General features: G+C 36.6%; 1 protein-coding gene across 1 annotated transcript in view; it reads right to left on the bottom strand.

Moving 5' to 3' along the window:
• The window catches only part of LOC121424502 (tyrosine-protein kinase receptor Tie-1-like), a 28,021-nt gene extending 10,856 nt beyond the window's left edge, over nucleotides 1–17,165 (bottom strand). The window contains exons 1-8 of the mRNA XM_041620217.1: nucleotides 16,212–17,165; nucleotides 13,859–14,116; nucleotides 11,375–11,536; nucleotides 10,805–10,999; nucleotides 5,261–5,536; nucleotides 3,858–3,992; nucleotides 2,986–3,138; nucleotides 378–515 (exon numbers count right to left, since the gene is read on the bottom strand). Of these exons, the coding sequence (XP_041476151.1) occupies nucleotides 378–515; nucleotides 2,986–3,138; nucleotides 3,858–3,992; nucleotides 5,261–5,536; nucleotides 10,805–10,999; nucleotides 11,375–11,536; nucleotides 13,859–14,116; nucleotides 16,212–16,281 (1,387 nt within the window). The 5' untranslated portion in view covers nucleotides 16,282–17,165. The remainder of the gene's footprint in view (nucleotides 1–377; nucleotides 516–2,985; nucleotides 3,139–3,857; nucleotides 3,993–5,260; nucleotides 5,537–10,804; nucleotides 11,000–11,374; nucleotides 11,537–13,858; nucleotides 14,117–16,211) is intronic.
• Between the last annotated feature and the right edge of the window lie 7,431 nt (nucleotides 17,166–24,596).

Below are 24,596 nucleotides of genomic sequence, written 5' to 3'. Positions count from 1 at the left end.
GTAACGTGGCTTCCTTTCTACTGTTCTATTTTGACATAATATTAAAGAATTGCTATTGCTGCTGCTACTACTAATTCTATTACCATTACTAGTTCTCATCCTCTTCTTCCAATTTGTCCTACTCCTGCTGATATTATTTTTCTCCTGCAACATCTATACCAAGGCATCACACCACCTTTAGCTATTGTGCGATGTGCTCGCGAACAAGAGCCTATCACCGGATTCGCTCTTGAGCACGCTGACAACGTTATTGTAAAATCTGTCCTTATTTCGCGAGTTATCTGTTCGATATAAATTATGAAATTTTAAAGGTAAGTCCACAGTGACGCCATCTTTCTCCCTGTGTAAAGTAAAATGGACTGTTTACTCTTACGAACCTTGACAATTCACTCCTGACCAACCACGAGAGCAACCGGAAGGTAATCCGAGACATTGACCAGTGAAACGGTCACACTGACCAGAGGCACAATGGCATGTTTGGAGACATCCTGCGCCATATTGACCAGCATCACAATCTGAGAAAAAGAAAATAGATAAAAACGGGGAGAGAGTCAAAATTCTTGTTTGAATACATTCATAGAATGGTGTTTTTTCGTCACTACTCATCCGATTTGATCACGTCTCAATCCAAGTCTATTTGAGTAGGATTATTTCTATAGCATTGTCTTTTATGTATGAGACTCTTTTCAGTGAGCTTATTATGTCAACACCCTCTCGACTAATGTACAAATGTCATGTTCAACACCCAGCCTTGTTGTGATATCTCCTCACTCACCCTCTCTTGTTACAATAGTATCATCTTTGTTAAACTGTCTTGTGGTAGTGATATTCTTTCGCAACCCGCTTTTGTTGTAGAGGCATCTTCTTCGTCACCCTTTCTTGTTGAAATTTTTATCACCCGCGTCACCCTGAGTTGTTGCAGTTACTAGTATTTTACATTTGTCACCCCTCCTGCAGTGGTATCAACTTTCGCACCCTGTATTTATGTATATGACTCCGTCACACTGTCTTGTTGTAAAGATATCATCTTCGTCACACTCTCTTATCTTATGCATATCGGTATAGCCACTCTGTCTTGTTGTAGTGATATCACCTTCGTCATTCTGTCTTGTGGTAGTGATATCACCTTCGTCATCATGTCTTGTTGTAGTGATATCACCTTCGTCACCCTGTCTTGTTGTAGTGATATCACCTTCGTCACCCTGTCTTGTTGTAGTGATATCACCTTCGTCACCCTGTCTTGTTGTAGTGATATCACTTTCGTCACCCTGTCTTGTTGTAGTGATATCACCTTCGTCACCCTGTCTTGTTGTAGTGATATCACTTTCGTCACCCTGTCTCGTAGTAGTGATATCACCTTCGTCACCCTGTCTTGTTGGAGTGATATCACCTTCGTCACCCTGTCTTGTTGTAGTGATATCACCTTCGTCACCCTGTCTTGTTGGAGTGATATCACCTTCGTCACCCTGTCTTGTTGTAGTGATATCACTTTCGTCACCCTGTCTTGTTGTAGTGATATCACCTTCGTCACCCTGTCTTGTTGGAGTGATATCACCTTCGTCACCCTGTCTCGTTGTAGTGATATCACCTTTGTCACCTTGTCCTGTTGGAGGGATATCACCTTCGGCACCCTGTCTTGATAGAGGGATATCACCTTCGTCACCCTGCCTTCGTCTAGTGATATCACCTTCGTCACCTTGTCTTGTTATAGTCCCTTTCGTCACCCTGTCTTGTTGTAGTGATATCACCTTCGTCACCATGTCTGGTTTGAGTGATATCATCTTCGTCACCATGTCTGGTTGGAGTGATATCACCTTCGTCACCCTGTATTGTTGTAGAGATATCACCTTCGTCACCTGTCTTGTTGTAGTGATATCACTTTCGTCACCATGTCTTGTTTTAGTAGTATCATCTTCGTCATCCGGTCTTGTTGTAGTGATATCACCTTGTCACCCTGTCTTGTTGTAGAGAAATCACCTTCGTCACCCTGTCTTGTTGTAGTGATATCACTTTCGTCACCTTGTCTTGTTAGGATATCACCTTCGGCACCCTGTCTTGATGGAGGGATATCACTTTCGTCACCCAGTCTTGTTGTAGTCCCTTTCGTCACCATGTCTTGTTGTAGTGATATCACCTTCGTCACCCAGTCTTGTTGGAGTGATTTTACCTTCGTCACCCTGTCTTGTTGTAGTGATATCACTTTCGTCACCCTGTCTTGTTGTAGTGATATCGCCTTCGGCACCCTGTCTTGATGGAGGGATCTCACCTTCGTCACCCTGCCTTCGTGTAGTGATATAACCTTCGTCACCCAGTCTTGTTGGGTGATATTACCTTCGTCACCCTCTCTTGTTGTAGTGATATCACCTTCGTCACCTGTCTTGTTGAAGTGATATTACCTTCGTCACCCTGTCTCGTTGTAGTGATATCACCTTCGTCACCTTGTCTTGTTGGAGGGATATCACCTTCGGCACCCTGTCTTGACGGAGGGATATCACCTTCGTCACCCTGCCTTCGTGTAGTGATATCACCTTCGTCACCCTGTCTTGTTGTAGTGATATCACCTTCGTCACCCTGTCTTGTTGTAGTGATATCACCTTCGTCACCCTGTCTTGTTGGAGCGATATCACCTTCGGCACCCTGTCTTGACGGAGGGATATCACCTTCGTCACCCTGCCTTCGTGTAGTGATATCACCCTCGTCACCCTGTCTTGTTGTAGTGATATCACCTTCGTCACCCTGTCTTGTTGAAGTGATATCATCTTCGTCCCCTGTCTTGTTGTAGTGATACCACCTTCGTCACCCTGTCTTGTTGTTGCAAACATCCTCCGTATTCCTTAAAAAATTCGAGTAATTCCATCTTTGTCATTAATTTTTATCAGAAACCGATTTTCTGCCAAACCTTACCTTTACAAAATTATAGCAATAATATATATCCCTTTCTAATGCGAGCAAACATATCCTTTTTAGTATACGGATCTGACTTACCAGTTTCACATCGAAGCCCCTTAAATCCAGCATTACAGGTGCATCCAAAAGGATCTGGAAGACAAAACTGAACACCTCGGCATGAGGCAGACTCGTCCACCGATGATGTGCACCGATAATCACAAGAATATCCAAATCGATTGAAACCGCATGCTGAAAATTTGAATATTTAGTATACAAATTGATAAGCCTAGCATGAAACTCTTGTTTAAACTGATTAGATAAAATTTCATCTTAATTAAATTTACTTTTTAATGTCAATCTGGTTATTCGAATGCAGAAAAGGCATTTTATTTCCTAAGAATAAAGACAAATTGTAGCACCAGATTATATGAATGCCCCATCATGCCTATCCCTTATCAGCACGTATCATTCAGATCAAAACAGAATGATGGCTAGTTGAATGTTTTCGGGAAGATTTGGAAAGGTATTCAAATTGAAAGGATGCTTGTGATGTTAACGCGATACTGACTGACCTCCCAACAAAATACGATACTGTTGAAGGACACTTGCAACCTCACCCCCCCCCCACGAAAAAAAATGTTTTAGATGATGTTGGACCCCTTACGGATATTTGACAGTACATCCTACGTACACTCATTCGATACCATTACACATTTTCCCGTTCCGAGTTAATGGTTGATTATAACAGTATCACCAAAAATAAAAAGACAGTCCTGACAAAGTTGAGATATGTGTCACTCGATGCTGATACTAATTTTCACCACAGTATAAGTACAATCCATTTGTGTTTCGTTTTGATAAATGATTACAGAATGTTAAACTGAAAAGCCAAACATCTGCCCGTAAATATATCTTATTTCTTGTTCGGGGTAAAATTCATGTATGCCTAAGTGGTGAGAAATGATGACCTTCTTCACAGTGATCTCCAGAGAAACCTGGTGGGCAGAAACACCTTCCCGTCACATGGTCACACAAACCACCGTTATAGCAAGCATCACATATCCCAGTACAACGAGGAGGGTTCCACCGACCGGCCGGGCAATCTGGAGAGTGTATTCCATGAAATGAATTGTTACAAGCTACTAGAAACCCTTGCATCTGATTGGTCGAGAGCAAATTAGGTAGTGAGTATCACTGACTAAACTTTTAATAATAATGATAATAGTAATAATAATAACAATAATAATAATAATAATACTTATGACGCCGGGTACTCATTTACTACACATGGGGGCCTGTTCCATATAGAGTTGCAACTGTTGCAATTTTGTCATTATGGCAGCTACCATGGTAACCTTGATTTTGATTTGCTGCTGAGACCTGTTGCCATGGTTGTCGCTATAATCGCAAAGTTACAATAGTTGCAACTCTTTATGAAATAGGCCTCTGGTTGGAGAGTGGCAAATTTAGATAACCGCCTTGCCAAAGGACGAGAGTGCTGCTGTGGGATTTGAGCCCCTTGTGGTTCGAAGACTTATCCACTGAGCCACACTACCTCTACACGACACTCTTCATTAAAAGCTTTTCTTTGGGTTCGGGGGATAGTATTTGGGATCAGTAATATTCTTTAGAGAACAGACTTAACACTTATTAACATCATAAATTCCTTTTTTATAATGGTTATCTCGAGAGAGAAATCCAGAAGAAAAAAAAAATGGCTTGTAAAAAATGTTTAAATAATATACCTAAAACTTTACATGGTTTTCAACTACAGTAGATGATCGAGTGATATAAGTACAATGATGATGATTTTTAATTGCGTAAGTAAGCGTTCGTGTTGATATTCTGAATCAATCTAGTTCCCTTACGTAGGCTATAAACACAGATCGCATACAGCAGCTCTGCTAAAGGTAGGACGTCTTATAAATCACGAGCTTCAAAAAGTGGTAAATTGCCATGTAAAATGAAATTAAATTGACGTGACATCAAATGCCATACAATCTGTCCGTCATGTATATTTGTGATCACGACACAGGTATTTTGTCAGCTTGTGGATGTGACTAGATGGGTTACTGTTAGTACCAAGTCAATAACGCGGGGGGCAGGCCAGAATGAAAAACAAAATGGTGATCTAAAATCAGTGTCATGTATGGGACCTGTATTTTTTCTCCTTATAATCAATACTTTATGTTAAACCGGAAACATATTGGTTTTCTTTTTGACGTTAATGCGTAAAGTGTTTACAAAGAAAAAAATCAAAGTGAAGAAAATAGTTGTTTATGATTAAGACTAAGAATATAGTGTCTCAATTGTCTTTAATTAAAATATTCGTCTTCCCTACATCGTAAAGTGTAAATCTGCATAATCATACCTCGCACGATGAGCCTCATTATACCATGACGAGCTTGATTCCTCTCATTAGCATAGTAGCATTCGTACACGCCAGCAACCGCATCGGTGATTGGTCGTCTGAATGTTACACTGGCCAATCCCGACATGTGTTCTAAAGCCTCTTGGCCATTCTTCCTCCATTGAATCTGATTGGTCGATACGTCGGCAGAGCTGCGAAGGGTCATTGCTATGGTAACATCAACGTCGCCAATGCTCACCGTTTTCGTAAATCTTCCATCAGTGGGAATTATTTTAGCTGAAAGAAAAAAAAGAAATGGATACCTATATGATTAAATTGTATATCCTAATCAATTTTGGATCCACCATGAAATTGAAATGTATCTGTTTAATATTTTTGAATCTATTTCTATTCAATTATTTTATATTCCACTCTCGAATCGAATTTTTATACTTGCAATGGTGATAGCGTCCTCATAGCAAAATAAATGCACATTTGATTTGATTTGATTTGATTTATTGTTTTCTTCTGCATCCATAACATTTTTATAATACATTTTTCATAACATAATAAACATAATATGTTAGCATTTTTGGTATAAATTTTAAATAAAGATTACTAAAAAGATAATTCCAGACAAAAATGATTAACTATATGATGTTCACAATTTGCAGGAGAAGGATTGTCATCATAAGCAGATTGCTTGAAAAAAATGACAAATTATAAATTTCATTTATAAAGAATTAATAATTACTTTTTTATGAATTTTTAATGAATTTGCACGATTGCATGCTTTATACAATTAATTAATGAGTAGAGAGAACGAAACGATAGTAGGCCTAACGCAATTTATTGCGGGACGCATCATCTAATATCATGTACATCATGTAGTGTTTTAGGAGAAAATATGCATTTTTTTCAGTTTGAGAAATCAATCATAAATCACTCTTAAAGCTTCCCCGTGAACAGTGTACTGAAACAGTTTGCTAACATTGATCAGACTGTGGGCCTTTTCACACGTGAATCTTGAATCATCATTGTAATGATGATTGTAATGATTGCAATTCGTCTTTAGGATCATCGGACCTTTCACACGGAAATTTCGTTCCGCAATTTAAGTGAAACTGAAGTGGAATTCACCTCCGGAGTAGAATTTGAATTTCGTGATTGTGCTAAGCGTTCGTGATTTTTGTTTGGTTTTACACGCGCTAAAAATTCGTCACTAGCCGTACATTTTTACTGGAATCATCATTCAATTACAATTTCTTTTTATCGTGTGAAAGGGCAGTAAAAGTCATCAAGAATTCATGGAATGTGACGCTGCAGTAATGGTTTTAGATGGGTGGAAATTTTCAGCATGAAAGAATGAAGGCATAGGCAGAACTATGGGTCTCATGATACTCAAATTGGAAGCTTGGAAAATTATTTATTGGACAGGAATCCATCTGAGTATGAATAAGCTTTCTCAACATTTAGGAAAAAACAAGCTTGTCTTTTTTCTCTCTCAATCATAAAATCTCAAAATATTCAATAAAAGGTGGGATATTGAACATAGGAACTAACAGGACAACACTTTTAGTAAAGAGTTACCTATTGTGTTTTTAAATTCTAACCTATTTTACTTGTTCAAATCAAAAGCAATAATATTATTGTCACATTTTTTGCTAAATCATTGAAATAAACGGGAAAAATTCCATATCGAGGGCCTGAATATCGTGATTATTTTTTTAATCTCATGTTTGAGCATTTATTTAATTAGGTGATTTATTCTGGAAATCTGAATCTTTGCTTTATATCTTGACATATTTGAGGTCGTAAATAGATTTATTGCTGAATGTATATTCCTTGCCAATTTCGATCAGTCATCAAGTAAGGTAATTGAATAATTGGTTACTTTTGGGGTGTATTAGATATCATATTTTAAGAAAAATCTTCCACAGTCGTTCATCTTTTTCTTTCTAACCGATTGAGTATAATTTTATTGGATGTTAATTTTATCGGTATTTTCCAGTTTTTTCTTCAGATTTTAATTATCTCCAAAGAAGTACAAATACTTCTGCTCCTTCTCTTTCAATCAGGTGTTGCTCTAATTTGAAAACGAAGAATAACTTTGAACTTTCGTTACCTCCTACACACTGCCTTTAAAAGGTTAGCTCCACTTTTATCATAGTGTTTCATGTTCAGAGGTGCAGCAAGGACTTAGATAGAATAAGGGTGTTGCTCATGCTGGAATGTTCCCCAGGGAGTGGGGAATGTGGACTGATCTTATGTGGGGAAACCAGTATACTATGTTCAAGCCTATAATATGTCCGTAAACTCTTAGGCACTGCCAGCGTATTAACTGCAGATTATCATTATTATCAAATTTGTTATATTTATTATTATTGCAACAATCTCGTTATCATCATTGTCTTTTCTATTGATAAGTAATTGATTCTACTATCAATATTATCATTGTTATTATTATCATTATTGTTATCGTTATCATATTCATTTAGGGCTAGGCATCCTTACTCTGCTCTTGGCGAACAGATATCGTTTTATAAGAATGATTAACGAGCTATGTTTGGAAATGAGAATACAATAATACAATATTTTGACAATCATGCAATGCCCGGATACGGAAATGAAAATCCTCCGAAAACAGAAAGGCAAATATTACTTCCTTTAACGTCAACGAAATATGAACCTGAGGGTGAACTTTAAGCAAAACAATTTATTTCTACAAGTGCAGTGCACCATTTACATCGTGACAGATATTTTTCAATGTCTTTTTTTTTTTTAATTTGATTTCAATTAACATGTAAATACCTCCATATAATTAAATCAAAAGAAACCTCTTTTAATCATATTTTATACATAATATAAAACAAAAACAAAGAAAGTCGATACATGCTGATATACAGAGAGGTATACACGTATGCATCCACAACCCAACATACACATCACCCCCCACACACACACACACACACACACACACACACAAACACACGCACATATACATACACATACACCCCACACTTTCGCACCCACCACACTTTTTTTACAAGTGCACACCTAGTTACCAATAATGCATATAGCATTTCCATTTATTTGAAAGCAGGATAAAAGAGCATTGTAGATTAAATGCCTTGCTCACGGGCATAGGCGCCGCGGCCGGGGATCGAACCCTGGACTTTCAATGTATAGCCAGGCGCCTTAGGCCACTCGGCCACGGCACATACATCTTCAACATTCAACATCCACACACACATACAAAGGTCAACTATCCGCTGGTTGACAGAAGACTGACGACAATAATGTTCACTTTTAATTTAAAAAAAATAATATGTCCACTTTATCACGATGTGTTTATAGTCCCTCTAGTTTCTATCGTGAAAATTCCATTAATCATCGTTTCACGAAAGTCCTTATTCGTCATGGAAAATGTTACTAAATTTATAAAAAGTCAATGTATTGTTAAACAGACCAATGTGTGGCAAAGGGAAAGGGAAAGGAAAGGGAATTTCGAGAATAAAAAAATGGGTTGATAGAATTCACTGAGCCTCAAATACAGGAATGGAAATTTCATAGTTTTATTGTTGGTGTCAAGAGGCACTGTATTAGTACTTCTGCTGCTAATGCTGATGAAGATGATGATGGCGACGGTGGTGGTGGAGGTGGTGATGGTGATGATGTTGATGATGATCATGATGATGATGATCATGATGATGATGATAATGATGATGATCATCATCATCATCATGATCATGATCATGGTGGTGGTTATGATGATGATGATGATGATGGTGATGATGATGATGATGGTGATGATGGTGTTGATGATGATGATGATGATGATGAAGATGACGATGATGACGATGATGATGATGATGGTGATGATGGTGATGATGGTGATGATGGTGATGATGATGATGATGATGGTGATGATGGTGATGATGGTGATGATGACGATGATGATAATGATGATGATGACGATGATGATGGTGATGGTGGTGATGGTTATGATGGTGATGATGATGGTGATGATAATGATGATGATGAAATTAATGATGATTAGATTATGATGGTAATAAATCTGCAAAATTGGGGTGTGCCCCCCCAAAAAAAAAATATATATATATATAATATATTTTTAATAGATATCATTTTCCAGATTTTCTTTTCAGAACATGACATTCATGTACTCATGTGATACATGAAAACATAATGGTCACACGATAGATTTTAGAAACAATTTTTTATAAAAATGCACCGTCTTTGGGTCTTATTGAACCATTACTCTACCGATAGCCAGAAGTTTCCCACAACATTAGAGGAGTGGGCGCAAGTCGACACCAGTTTTAGGAGCCAGAAAGGGGTTTTAGTTAACACTTTCAACATTTTTATGACTCAATTGTAAGTTTTAACAGCTGGAAATCGTAGTTACATTCAATATTTGAATTGTTCAAAATGTTTATGAAGGCTGTAAATGCTTATAAACACAGGAAAGGAAATGAATAGATTAGAAAGCTCGATATGATTCAAGGCTTTGGATGACGTACAGGTAAGATGATAGATCATGGCCCACGCATTATGTATACAAGGGGTGGTTGGAAGCGTTCAAGATGATGCGATTATTTCATAGTTGTGATTTGAAGGGAGGAAAATCAGAATTAGGTATACCCGAAGAGGTTTGGTTAATACCTCGCTCCCACTGTCGTACGATACGTTGTAAACGCCACGATTGATCTTCCGTAGCTGATCGCCAAAAATTGTAAACTGTTCAGTACTTCGTTCCCGCTGTCGTGCGATCCTCTACGAAAGCCCCGATTGGCCTTTCCTAATTAATCGCAAAAAGCAATGAATTGAACCATTCAAAAATTTTCCACGATCAATGCGATTGCCTCGATTGAACTTGTATGATCTGATGCGATCTGATAAAGTTATTACGATTACTCCGAACGCCCCGATTGGCCTTTCTTTACTGATCGCGAAAATTTTGGAGCCATTCAAATTTTTTCTACGTCCAATGCAATTGCCGCGATTAATCTGATATGATCTTATACGATCTGATAAGATCACTACGATTACTCTACGATTAAGTACGCCGTTTGAATCATGGCTTAAATCGTGACAGTGGGAACCAGGTATAAATTCAATTGCCACGACAGATTTTATAAAGTCCGATACGATCTGATACGATCACTACAATCATTCCACGATTAAAACCACAGTTTCAATCGTGACAAGAATGATGACTTTGAGAAGGTATAAAGATGTATTAAGACCTCAATATAAGGAGATTGCATGAATATGTGGCTTTATTCTTGATGTGTTTTTGTTATCTCTCTTTCTCTCAGCAGGGGGGGTTGGCGGCCGCATCAGACCAAAATACGATAAAAGATGGGAGTTGCTGCTGCCCTGTTTGGCGTGAATGAAATGCTACCGTAGTTTCAGACATATTTAATTAAATCCACTGCTTTTTGTTAATGTTAGTTAACAGTTATACACAAAGCTAGAGACTACAAGGAATTTGGGCTTGTTTAAACGCTGAAATTGGGTAAAAGTATAATTTTGACTCACGATTGGATGTCAGAAAGACCCCGATCACTGTGGTGAGATCCTTGCCGGGCTGCGAACCCTGGCAGTAGTAGGTCCCAAATCCACCTGTCCCGCTGGAATTCAAGTTCACTGCCATCCCATGACCTCCTAGATGACGCCCTTCTGGGGGAGACCACTCCCCTGCCGCGCCCCCGTCTCTGGTCTGGGAATATCTGCCTGCAAGCAAAGGAGCCATTATGATAAATTAAGTAAGTTGTTTCAATCGGATGTACAATCTCATATTTTTGTTGACGGAATCGACCCCCAAAGATAAATAATACGATCACAAAAACATGAAAAATTTGATTGAAATCGGAATCATTATGAAGTTTGTAATAGTATTTAATAAAATAGTGATATTTAATGATGTCATAAAAATATTTATTATTAATCACAAGAAGAAAAGGAAATACTAAAAGCAAATGGAAGAAAAGAGAAAATAAAGTAGTAGCGAGGTATAGCTTATCAATCAGAAAAAGACAATTTCGAAAGGCAGGAAAGAGAATTTTAAAGAGATAGATTCAAAAAAAGAAATAGCACAATTGGTGATACCTATTGATAGAGATGATCTTCCCACATCAGGCTGGCTAAGATAACAACCAAATGATGAGTGGCCTTGGTCCACGCCAATAGGGTTCACCAACGTCATCGTCATACGAACATAATGATCCGGGCTTAGAGTGGGACTCAACGTAGTCAAGACAGGTTCTTTTCCTTATAATTAATTATGATTTATTGACAAGTTATTATATTGTTCGACTATTTGGGAGATGTGAGAAACAATTAACACGAACAATTGGGAATCAAGCCTTAATCACAAGGATTGAGTGTAATTTGATCAGTTGCAACCGAACGCAAATCAACTAGAAATTCGCGTTTAATCATAGGGTTTGTACATACTTTTGGAACTAAAGCTTTATTTGTAATTAAATGTTAGTTTCCTGTAACGCCCCATATATAAGTTGTTTATTAATCGAATGAGTACGTTATTGATTCAGACATGCAAGAGAGGAAAGAGTGAAACCTAAATGGTAATTTTATCGTGAGATCAGGTTGATTCGAATTTAAGCAAAACATTGAGAGAAACATACTTAAAGGTCAAGTCCGCCGCAGAAAAATGTTGACTTGGATAAATAGAGAAAAATAAAACTAGCATAGTGCTGAAAAATTCATCAAAATCGGATGTAAAATAAGAAAGTTATGACATTTTAAAGTTTCGCTTATTTTTCACAAAACAGTGATATGCAAAACTATAGGTGAGACAGTAGATGATGTCCATCACTCACTATTTCTTTTGTTTTTTATTGTTTGAATTATAGAATATTTCATTTCTTATAGATTTGACAGTAAGGACCAACTTGACTGAACCATATAGTATTAAACAATGCTAATTCCACATGTCCAGGGAGGAATTAATCATTGCATCACTTGGCAATGAGGAGAAAATTAGAATATTTCATATAACAAAATACAAAAGGAATAGTTAGTGGATGACGTCATCGTCACCTCATTTGCATACTAGCAAGGATGTGCATATAACTGTTTTGTGAAATTAAGTGAAACTTTAAAATGTCATAACTTTCTTATTTTACATCCGATTTTGATGAAATTTTCAGTGTTGGGCTTGTTGAATTTTTCTATTTTTATTCAAATCAAGTTTTTGCTGGGGTGGACTTGTCCTTTAAATTACAATTTTAGGTAAATCCGTTATGATTTGTTTTTTAAATTTTGCATATGTCATATCATATACCTGACATGCGAATATATCCTTCGTGATGTAGATTAAAGTGATCATTTCACTTTGGTATTTAAAAACGGGCTAAACAAGAGGCTTATAGTGTAAAAATACCATCCCAAAAGTTTATAGTTTCATATATACAGGAATTTTTTTAAAACTTTGGAGATGTAAACCAAAGTTTGAAATTAATTTGGGGTTGGTTTCAATAACTATGTGTATACATGACCTTCGTATAGTGTTCAATGTGGACACTAACTGTACAGTACAGCTAATAGTAGTGTGTGACTGTGTGTAGATGAGATACACACAGCAAAAGGCAGTCAACACAGCCAATTCACTTTTTGAATTGGAGAAAACTGGAGACATAAGCTGAACCCGTCTACCAGACGGTTCTCAAAATCAGGCTAATAAATTGCTTCTAGTATCTAAAAGGCCACCGCACACCTTACGACCGTTCGTGATCCGATTTTGGAACAAATCGCATTTTGCTCATTTTCTGAAAATGTGAATTGAACATATCATTTTATTTGAGGTTAAAATTAATTGAAAGAGTACTAGTATAACCGTTTTGAAAGATCGCTAGCCTTTATTTTGGAGTAAAGGCCAAATTGGTTTCAAATCGTAGCCAATCGTTCGACTGCTATGACGTCATTGCGACTAGATAATATATTCGCTTTTATTCTAATAAGGATGAGAGCATAGTCACAGATTTGAACATATGAATTCGTACGATTATTTAGAACATTACACAGTAAGATATTCCAAGTCTCAATATTACCATCGAATTCTACTACATTTTATTCTGAAATCGGGTCGCAGACCGTGAATCGCAAGGTGTGCGGTCGCCTTAAATGGTCTGCTTCAAGGTTTAAGGTCAAATACAGGCACTCATCCATATGTTTCATCTCAGTTTGATATTTTTTTAATCAGCTGCTTACAAAGTGAAACGATTCCTTTCATATACGTTTATCTGCTAATATTTACAACCTTTCATGAATGAATAAACAGAGAAAATATAATAAAGAAATACAACTATAATTACGAAGATATAACTCTGCCGTTCTAATCAACCAAATCTGACACAAATATAGCCTAGATGCGTTTGATAATAGAATTAACGTCCACGTGGTTATAATTGAAATGTAGGAAATGGCAATGAGCCATTATGGTGCAGCTCACTAAAATCAATTTCGATTGTTTTGAGAGATCAGAGATTCCCACAATAATAGATGACGAATGATTATGTTTTCAAGCTTATATGTGAGATCGAAACTTGGAATATAACTCCAATGACTCACTCGACTTCACATGGGTAACAGTGACTCCACCAGTTGGCCCTACCGGAAGAAGAACCTGGCGTTGTGTTGGCTGGACCGGAAGTGCAACCTCTGTATGCGTCTCGTCAACGGCAGGTTGTGGGATGACGTAGGGAGAGTTGGGGAACGGGAAAACGGGTTCGGGGTTCGCTGGTTCCGGAAATACATAGCTTTGAATGTAGTCATGACTGGGCATAGGGTCAGGCTCAGCGAAAGATGAACCCTGGGCCCATGGAAAGTCTGTGACCAATCAGTGAGAGATAAACATATGTAATGTTATGTAATCTATCTGCTTTAGTTATTACTGTTGTCAATTTGTATTTGTATCGTATATGCAAACTCATGATTTTTATTGCGCTTTCTCGAATACCTAGCTATTTTACATCGAAATAATCTGTGAAATTTTTTAGCTGGGAATTTCTTTCCCTGTAAAAATCCTATCACCCCACCAAGCCCCACCCCCACCTCCTTCGGTGGTTTCCTTTTTATTTCCGTTCGCATGTTTTCATATAATTTCCGTTTTCCGTTTATTGATTTGCTAAAAGCAACCCCGGCTTAACTGATTAAACAATTTTTTTAAGTCTTTGTATTTTTTGTTTGCTCTTCAGAATTATAAGAAAATCATTTGAAAAATCCAAAGAACTTAGCTTTCGGATCGCTTACAGAATAAACGAAGTCGAACTTGAGGTTCCTCGATCAAAGTTAAAAAAACTTTTTTATTATGTTCAGTGTAAACTTTTTCACCATCTCATTAGCAATATCAATTCTTCGCTTTCTCCAACGACGAACGAAATGAGAAAGATTTCAATTTTGGGTTTTTTTTTCTTTATTTTCGCACAATATCACTTGACTTTGAAAAAACATTTTTTCTAAAACCTATACACGGAGAAATGAGTCACGAAATTTCAATCTGGTGGGAAAACTCTCGGAGAGTCCAAAACAAAGAAAGAAGAATTTCACATGGTTAATAAGGTTTCGAGGTCATTCGACAGTTAAATTCATCCGAAACCAATCCGTCGTTTCCTTGATTTCCTTCAGGTTTGATAATGACTTTCTCTAAAAAGATTTCCGGTGTGCCTTTCACGAAAAGTTTTGTCAGTGTTTTTTTACTGACCACTTTGCTCTCAGCCAATCAGACACTATGATTTACAGTAGCTTATAACAATTGTCAGTACAGTTCACCGAGTATTTTGTTACATGAATGCTCCCCAGGTCTCTATATGGTATGGCATCTATTTGAATGGAGCAGAAATAAAAACTGAATCAAAGATTGAAATACTTGGTGCTAGCTAAAAGTGAAATCTACACCTAACGAAATTTAAAAGTCAAAGAAGCGTTTAGCTGAAAAATGTGACATTCATGATATTTTTTTAAATAGTTAGGGTTTTATTATATGCACAACACAGGCAACGCCTGAATGTGGGGGCCGATGACATAACTCACCTTTCCTTTTGTAAAAATATGGCTTATTTGATTTTTTGACGTTATGCTGTGAACAAGGTGGACATTCCCAGCGGGGAGGGGGAGCGCTCCCCCCTCCCCCTATTTCTAACTTTGTACAACAATATAAAATAATCCAACAAAATCATCGCGCATGGTATGAGACATGGTTTTATTCATCTTGGGAATATGTGGAATCTACATTTTTGCGACATGTGATTAATACTTTGAATCACTGATGTCCCTGATGACGACGGATAACTTTACGGGTAGATGGTATACACAAGCAATATATATTTTAATAATAAATAACTAATATAGTATTTGTACAGCGCATGTATCCACCTTGTTAGGTGCTCAAGGCGCTCCTACATTGCCCCGGCTAGCTATAGCTAGTCTACCGATTCTGGTGCGCACAGCTTTTTGAGGAATTACTTCCTGCCGGTACCCATTTACATCACCTGGGTCGAGTGCAGCACAGTGTGGATAAATTTCTTGCTGAAGGAAAACACGCCATGGCTAGGATTCGAACTCACGACCCTCTGTTTGAAAGGCGAGAGTTAAAACCATAAGACCACGACGCGCCCATAAATAATATCAATTAATCTTGAATAAAGATGAGGATTACCATTACCATCAATATCATTACTATCAACATGTACTTTGATTAATACATTTAGGGAATACAAAAATAATTTTCAAGGGGATGTATAATTACTCATTCGTAAATTTTACAGAGGTCTAGACCTGATTTGATAGTTGCTTTTAAAATTATATCACCCCATCTAAACATTTCACTTAGCTTATAATTGCCTCATCAAATACAAAGTTTTATTGGCAATATATTTGAAAATATGTTTCCTTCTGGACTATTAAAGCAAATAAAGGTACCTACCCTGTGCCTGAGCGTGTTGGCTCCCCATCGAAATGAGACAAAAGAATATTATCATTCCCGATGGCGTCATATCTAGCTGATCTTTCAAACAATCAAGGAGTTCTCTTCTTTATGAAGTTACAGCACGAGACTATGTCACGAGAGATTGGGCGAAAATTGCCTCTTGAAACGCGAAAATAAAAAAGTAAGTTCCGCAACACCGAGACCGATGGAATGAACTTGAGTCGCGTGTCAAAGTCACGAGGTCATATACTGCCTCTCGAAGTGGAAGGAGGATAAACTACTTCTCAAAAATTTGGTATCACGAGTAAAGTCTCAAAGTGCTGGGATATTTCGTCTCCTACCTGGAATAGTTAAGTTTGTCAAATGCTGAGACGCAATGACGCTTCTAAGTTTCGAAATGGAAAATAGGCTATTTGACTGTTAATGTCAAAGCGGTCACATCTATAAAAATTTAAGATAATGAATTTAATCCGTGCATGATTGAGAATATAAAAAAAACTCGGTGATCTCGCTTGTCATCAATCTGTGCTGAAACTCCGGGAGCATCGAAAGTGTAATTAATAAGCGTCCAATTAGCATATCTATACCCACTGTCACGGACGAGAGTTGAAAAACACACAGTTGACGGACGGATAATGTGTGACTATACCTTGAGATACACCGAGCAGATACATAATCGGTTTACACCGTGCGGTTTATAATAATGACTATTGACTGTCAAGGGCAGTCACACCAACGACAGTGCTCTATACCGACCGATGGTCTGCCATTGGTTATAAGGGGATATCCTTTGTCGGTTTGATATCGGTCTTGTCAGTATGACTTTAATCAGAATACCTGTTCGGTTGGTCTCTTCGCTGGCTTGTTGGGAGAACCGGGGACTATCGCGATTGGATCTTGGAGTTTTATCTTCAGTGCGTGCAAGCCCAGTCAATAAAGAGTTCTCGATTCCAGAACACACGACAAATTCAAGAACATAGAAAATGTATTGTCGAATGTCCTTCATGACAAAGCACAACCAATTGCGAAAACTCACTATTATGAGAATGAGATCGTTCAAAGGGGGTATATAGCCAGGATACGCCACACTGAACTAAACAACTGGTTATCATCAGGATGTATCAGGGGTCGTAGAGTGTGTCACAATGTGATATTAAACATATAACAATAGAAAAGCAATTCAACAAAAAAGAGAGAGGGAGAGAGAAACGTTGAGAGAGATAGAAACGGAGAGCGAAGGAGAGAGAGATCGGTAGACAAAATAACAGAGGTGGAAAGAGAGAGATGGAGATTGGGAGAGAGAAAAGAGAGAAAGATTAAAGGTATTGTTTAACTTTATGAGCAGTCGATTTAAAAAATTCTCAAACCAAGATGAAACATGTGTACAAGTGCATGTATTAGAACTAATAAACCCTGAAAACAACCATTATTGAGAATGAAAAGCTAAAACTACGAGGCAAACCCCGATTTTGTAAATAGGCGTCTTATAGACACCTAAATAGTACACATAAGTGTATGGTTCGAAATTAAGATGGTGTTTCCGGTCACTTTATATTTCAATTTTTGAAGCACTAAATTATTATTTTCTAACGCAATTTTTTCTGGGCTTCATTTTTGTAACATATCACAGACACGACACAGGTGACAAGTATGACCTTCTAGCTCATATTTTTAAAAAGTCAAACCAATGTTAACCAATCACTTTAAGATTAAAGCAACATAAAAAGAATACGTCTTTATTGAATGAAGTCAGAGTAATAATTAAAACACTTCAATAACATTAAGCTGGGATTATTTGAATAAAGTCAACTGTTCAAACGGTTTCAGGAAAGCATTCAACAAAGTTATTCAAAAGACTCATTTTTGAAACAATTTAATTATTATCTTTTATCTTATAAAGTTACTGAGGAAATTATTGCAAAAAAAGAAAAACAAACTCAATAAACACAATGTAAAATGGCAAAACATAAACAATTATTTTTACATTGCATAAATTGTAACCACTGTAGATTCATAATTTGTGTTAATCGTCTTTTTGTGAGTTTGTTTTGTCGTCTGTTCATGTTGTAGTGGTGTTTCTTATGTCATACTTTTGGTCATTAAAATATCATATATTTTGGGGGTTGCGCTGTACCCCGGCGATACCGCCAAGACGACAGTGGACCGATGGGTATTACCGTACATTTTTCTTTTTCGGTTAATGAGTCGTCCTGTCGGCAGGACTTGGGTACAAGTTGCTATTCTGAGTACACAATTTATTTAGGATATGTTGTATGTACTTATACACAGTTTGTATCAATGCTCTGTTTATTGAAGACATTGCAACGATATGTTTTGTATACTTTGATTGTTTTTGTGACGAATAAAAACTGCAAAGATAAAAAAAAAGACTCATTCCATTAGATTTTACAAAAAAAAAAGAGAAAGAACAAACAAGAGTAAGGCTGAAAATTTCGCCAAAACAAATGTAAGATAAGAAACTTTTGACATTTTAAAAATTTGATTATTTTTCAAAACACAGTGACATGCACAACACAGTGGCATGCAATGAGAGCGTAGATGGCGTGTGTGACACAATTTCACTATCTATTTTCTACTTTTAACTATGAAACAGTTAACAGTTCTTTTATAGCGCATTTTACATTATGATTATAATGAATTACATAATATTTCAATATTCACAGATTTGACAGTAAGGGAACTCTAAATTGAATCACAATAGGTTATAACAATGTTAATTTCATTTAGGGAGGAATCCAACTGTGATTCACTGTTCAGTGAGGGAAAATAGTTGAGTATCATCTATTTTTGATGATTTAGTAAAACAAATTTCTGGAAAACAATCATAAACTATCTTGATAAAATTGAATAGAGACTCTGGATAAACACTGGATAAACAGACCACCACAGGCAGCAAACTTTGTGACTGATCATTTGGCTTGAGAAAGTCCACAGGAGTGGACGAAAGCTCATCCCATATAAAGTAGAGGTTGGTTAAAGGTTAACATTTATTTAATTAATCATCCTAACTAATACAAGTTTTCTGTACTATCTTAATATCACTATATTTACAACACGCGAGTGTTGTAAATTTTTCTTTCTTACACACCCCAATTTTTCTTCATTTGCGCTTACAAAATTTATATATATATATATATAAACCCAACTTCACCTGACAAAGGATATTATAATTTGTATGGTGTCGAAAATCTATCTATCTGACGGTCAATTGGATCAGGGTCGCCCTAGCCACTAACCCGTCTCTGTGGTCTAATGGTTAAGGCACCGGCGTTCAAAGCTGGGGGGCCGGGTTCGATTCCCGGCAGAGACATTTTTTCGGCATCACCAATTTTTCCAAAGGGTAGATAGCTCTGGGAACCTTGATTTAAGCTACGCCTACCATTGTTCTCTTCAACCATTTCTTTACACAATATATATATATATATATATATATATATACAGATCAATTCCCTTTTTTATTATTATTCAGTGGTGATCAAGCATTGAATAAATAGACATAACAAGGACACAATATTTTTATGGCAGCTGATGGGACGAATAGCTAGAATAGAGATTATATATCATCACTTGGAAATTTAAAGAACGAAAACCAATTTGTTTATTCTCTGAAAAAAGAAATTAGGAGGAAAGATAGAAGAATAAAACAAGGAAGCGAAATAAGGAAACAAGATGTATCAGATGACGGGGGAAATGAATAGTGTCAAGTTAATACATGTACGTCTTTTTCTTCTATGGGATATGTTTAGAATAAAAAATAACATCGTTATATTTTGTTGGTGATCAAGAAGATTAATAGAAAATAATAAGAAGAAAATTAGGAGAAAAGGCGAGGAAACGAACTTGTGGCACTCAAGGATTCGAATAAAGACATACTTAACATGTGTAAAAATTACTTTTAAACATTGCGGAGGCAAATGTGACAAATGTGTTACGTTTCCTTGTTAAAGCTGCACTCACTCAAAAATAACATCCACAAAGGATAGTTCGTTAAAGGACAAGTCCACCCCAACAAAAACTTGATTTGAATAAAAAGAGAAAAATTCAACAAGCATAACACTGAAAATTTCATCAAAATCGGATGTAAATAAGAAAGTTATGACATTTCAAAGTTTCGCTTCATTTCACAAAAACAGTTATATGAACGAGCCAGCTACATCCAAATGAGAGAGTCGATGATGTCATTCACTCACTATTTCTTTTGTTTTTTATTGTTTGAAATATGAAATATTTTGATTTTATCGTCATTGTCATGTGAAATGAAGTTTCATTCCTCCCTGAACACGTGGAATTCAATTATTTTAACATTTTGTGCTTCAGGCAAGGAGGTCCCAATCTTCAAATTCGTAAAAATTGAAATATTGTATAATTCAAATAATAAAAAAACAAAAGAAATAGTGAGTGAGTGACATCATCAACTCTCTCATTTGGATGTAACTGGCTCGTTCATATAACTATTTTGTTAAAAATAAGCGAAACTTTGAAATGTCATAACTTTCTTATTTTACATCCGATTTTGATGAAATCTTCAGCATTGTGCTTGTCTGATTTTTCTCTATGGATTCAAATCAACATTTTTCTGAGGTGGACTTGACCTTTAAAGCACAAGAATTCCTTTTAGATTAAAATGTTTTAGGTTTACATATTATTTTGATAATACGTTATGATGTAATGCTGCTTTGTTTGTATTCATGTTTTGTGATGCATGCAATCTAAGAAAAAGGGTTTACCCAACATTGGGTAAAATGGGAACATGCATGTTTTGTACATTTTACCAAATGTTACGTTGAAATTACCCTTAAAACATGCATTTTATTGCCCAATGTGAGTTAAAAAAAATACCCCAAAAAACATGCATGATCCCTTTTACCAAATATTGAGTAAAATTTTACTCAGTGTTTTTAGAGTGTGGTTTGTATGATTCATGAGGTCTCACGGGCCTAATCACTAGTGGCAGGCCCTAGATATTCATTCGAGCCAACCCATTGCTATTTTTTTTTATTTTGATATGGCTGATTGACAAAGTGTATGCATATGATTGTCCATCTAACACTGATTCTATTTTTGGTAATTACTGAACTTCCTTTTCCCTAATTGGGAAGAAATATCACCAATTTTGGACTATATTTTGACTGGCGGAAGGATTACGGCTATTTTGCTGTTTGAGTTGATGGAATCTGCTCCCCCCGACGGTGTCTTCAAACACGCCAATTTATTTTTAAAATGAGCCGATCGAGGTACCCTTTTCTGGTCAGATATGGATTGCCAGATATAAATCCTATCCACTGGTAGTAAACATTCGACCCCCGAATTTCATCCTTATTTTTTATGAATTTTTTAAAGTGCAAATTTAACACATGAGTCTATATGGGGAATGAATTAGGCCTGTGAGACCATGAATGAAAATGAATAAAAGAACAGAGCAAACAGCGCCACCAACGCCCCCTCCATCCGATCGGTGCGCTGTCCTCTATACTGTGGGTCAAATGACGAAAAGTTGAAAATTTTGGTCTCAAAAGAAAGAGTGAGTTCTCCTGAAGAGATTGATACCTTGCATTCAATACCTAATCTGACTAAACGTGTAAAAGAAAAGAAAACGTCTCATTAGACACCCCTCAATTTAATGTAAAAAATGCAGTGTTCCATTCATATATTTTGTGCGCTTCCTATGGTATTGCAGCTACAAGTTCTACTTGCTTGATGTCCATCAATGGGCTAAATATGTATTGTGTGGATTTACAACTTCTTGTTTACATGTTTAATTTCGTTCGAGGTGATTTATTACCTATGTATTCGCATAAGAATAAACAAAGTAAATAAAAGAAAATTGATAACAAACAAAGATTGTAAGCATTTCTTTTGCTCATTTCGCCTCTCTTCCCTATTATAACCGTTAATTTGGAGGAAGAAAGGGGGGGGGGGTGTTATAGGCATCAACCCCGCCCTGCTTACAAGCCAGGAGGATGGGGGTATGTACCCCGACTCAGCACCCCCCCCCCTCCTGTAGCTTTCAACGAAGTGAATAGTATTCAAGTGCGCAATCTATGATGTTTTACATCTGACTGAGACAAGTTTATGTATTTTAATATTTTGTTCATCTTTCTTTCTCTGCGTGCTCTAAATATTGAAAATAGGAATCCTGATGATAATTAGAAGTTATTTACCATTTTGAAGTTACTACTAGTACTTGTTTCATTTCACACTCTCAAACCAACCAGATCTCCTATTGGCAGTAGAAACTCGCATTTCTGCATGATAAATGATAAGCATTGAATATACATTTGAAAGCGTCATTTAAGCAGCGTAGTCGATAAATGCATGCACTAAATGCCGAGTTACATACTTATCAAATGTTGTTAAACATAACCTATCACTTTGCATGAAACTGTTTGAAGCATTCTCACCACCGATTTCTAGCAGACGACGCCCAGCCATAGCAACGACAGTGTAGAAGTGTAGTCGCGATATAGGGCACACATGAGTATTACAGACCCCCATTCACTCACGTGTTATATCATAGCTCATCAAAAAATCATTAAAAATCAATCCCTCGATAGATCTTGCTTTAATTCACTGACTTTAGTCACAATTAACAGTACATAAAGACTTGATATGTTAATCAGGTACTTGTCCAGCTCAATCAAAAGTTAAATGGCCTGAAATAAGACTAACCATAATTTCGGCCAGTTCATCGCCAGAAAAAACAGAACTGCATTGTGGGTAATAATGATTAAAATGAAATACAAAAATGCAGTCTAGCCTTCCCAAACGCCTTGATTATGAAAGAGTATGAACATAGCATTATGTCTATCGTTTTTCTTTTGATATACAAACATTTGATCTATTTTTAATGAATTATTTTAATCAATAAAGTCATGTGATCTTTACTTACGCCTGTCCGGCATGCTTTGCGCGCGGTTGAATTACTCTCATGTGCCCTATAGGGCACACATGAGTATTACAGACCCCCATTCACTCACGTGTTATATCATAGCTCATCAAAAAATCATTAAAAATCAATCCCTCGATAGATTTTGCTTTAATTCACTGACATTAGTCACAATTAACAGTACATTAAGACTTGATATGTTAATCAGGTACTTGACCAGCTCAATCAAAAGTTAAATGGCCTGAAATAAGACTAACCATAATTTCGGCCAGTTCATTGCCACAAAAACCAGAACTGCATTGTGGGTAATAATAATTAAAATGAAATACAAAAATGCAGTCTAGCCTCCCCAAACGCCTTGATTATGAAAGAGTATGAACATAGCATTTTCTCTATCGTTTTTCTTTTGATATACAAACATTTAATCTATTTTTAATGAATTATTTTAATCAATAAAGTCATGTGATCTTTACTTACGCCTGTCCGGCATGCTTTGCGCGCGGTTGAATTACTCTCATGTGCCCTATAGAAACTAAAAGTATTTGTTTGGAAATACACCGCTGATGGAGAGATGCGAGTGGATCACCAATATTACGGGAATAGTTTTCTTCATTATATCAAACTGCCACAACCACAATGACCATGAACAACTTTTTTTTACTTTGAAAGTTCTCAACCATATCCAGATTCTCACTTTCGAGCACAGGAGTGAGGGACAAATAGTTAAGAATTAAGATTAGTAAATTAATTACTGAAGTTTTTTTTTTTACTTATACATGTAGTCCATATAGTGTTTCAAAGTACGGAAATAATCTCTCTCAGGCCTGTGATATTCGGCAGAAGGGAAAATATTAACCAATGAAAATGAAGCTTCTTTAAACCATGCGTATAATGCTCCAATGGGAGAACTCGATTGATTGTAAGGTAACACTGATTGGTTGTTCCACTTGTTAAAGTAGCGATAAATAAGGGGGAACTTTGAGAAATCATACTCATTCTAAGGTGCTTCATGTTCCTTTACTAACCAGCAGAAGGTATTAAATGCAAGTTTTTTTGCGTTCTACATTGCTGACAGAAGAGTTTGGACAGCACCAACGAACGTTGTAAGTCATCGTACACTCTTTATACTCTAAAAAATATAGTGGGTAAAAGTGCTCCATGGGGGTAATTATGCGGTGTCCAGGCAACATTGGGCATTTAAATTTAACCGGTGTGATGAAAATTTCGCCCATTCCAAAGTAATTGCTGCCTTTTTGTAACCTTACTGGACAATATGCTTCCTGCATGGGATAAAATACTGCCTCAACTTGGTTGGACACATAATTACCCTCATGGTGGTAAAAATGTTACCCAATATTTTTACAGTGTATGCTTTGTCTTAATTGTACATTATGATCCAATTCATTAATGTTCTTTATCAGAAGTGAATAGATATATAACTTTTTTGAGAAAGTGTATTGTTGAAAGTCGTGAGA

This window comes from Lytechinus variegatus, chromosome 11 (genome assembly GCF_018143015.1).
Source record: "Lytechinus variegatus isolate NC3 chromosome 11, Lvar_3.0, whole genome shotgun sequence".
NCBI lineage: Eukaryota > Metazoa > Echinodermata > Echinoidea > Temnopleuroida > Toxopneustidae > Lytechinus > Lytechinus variegatus.
The sequence above is the reverse complement of the archived record's forward strand: the minus strand, read 5'-3'. Positions and strand labels throughout refer to the sequence as shown.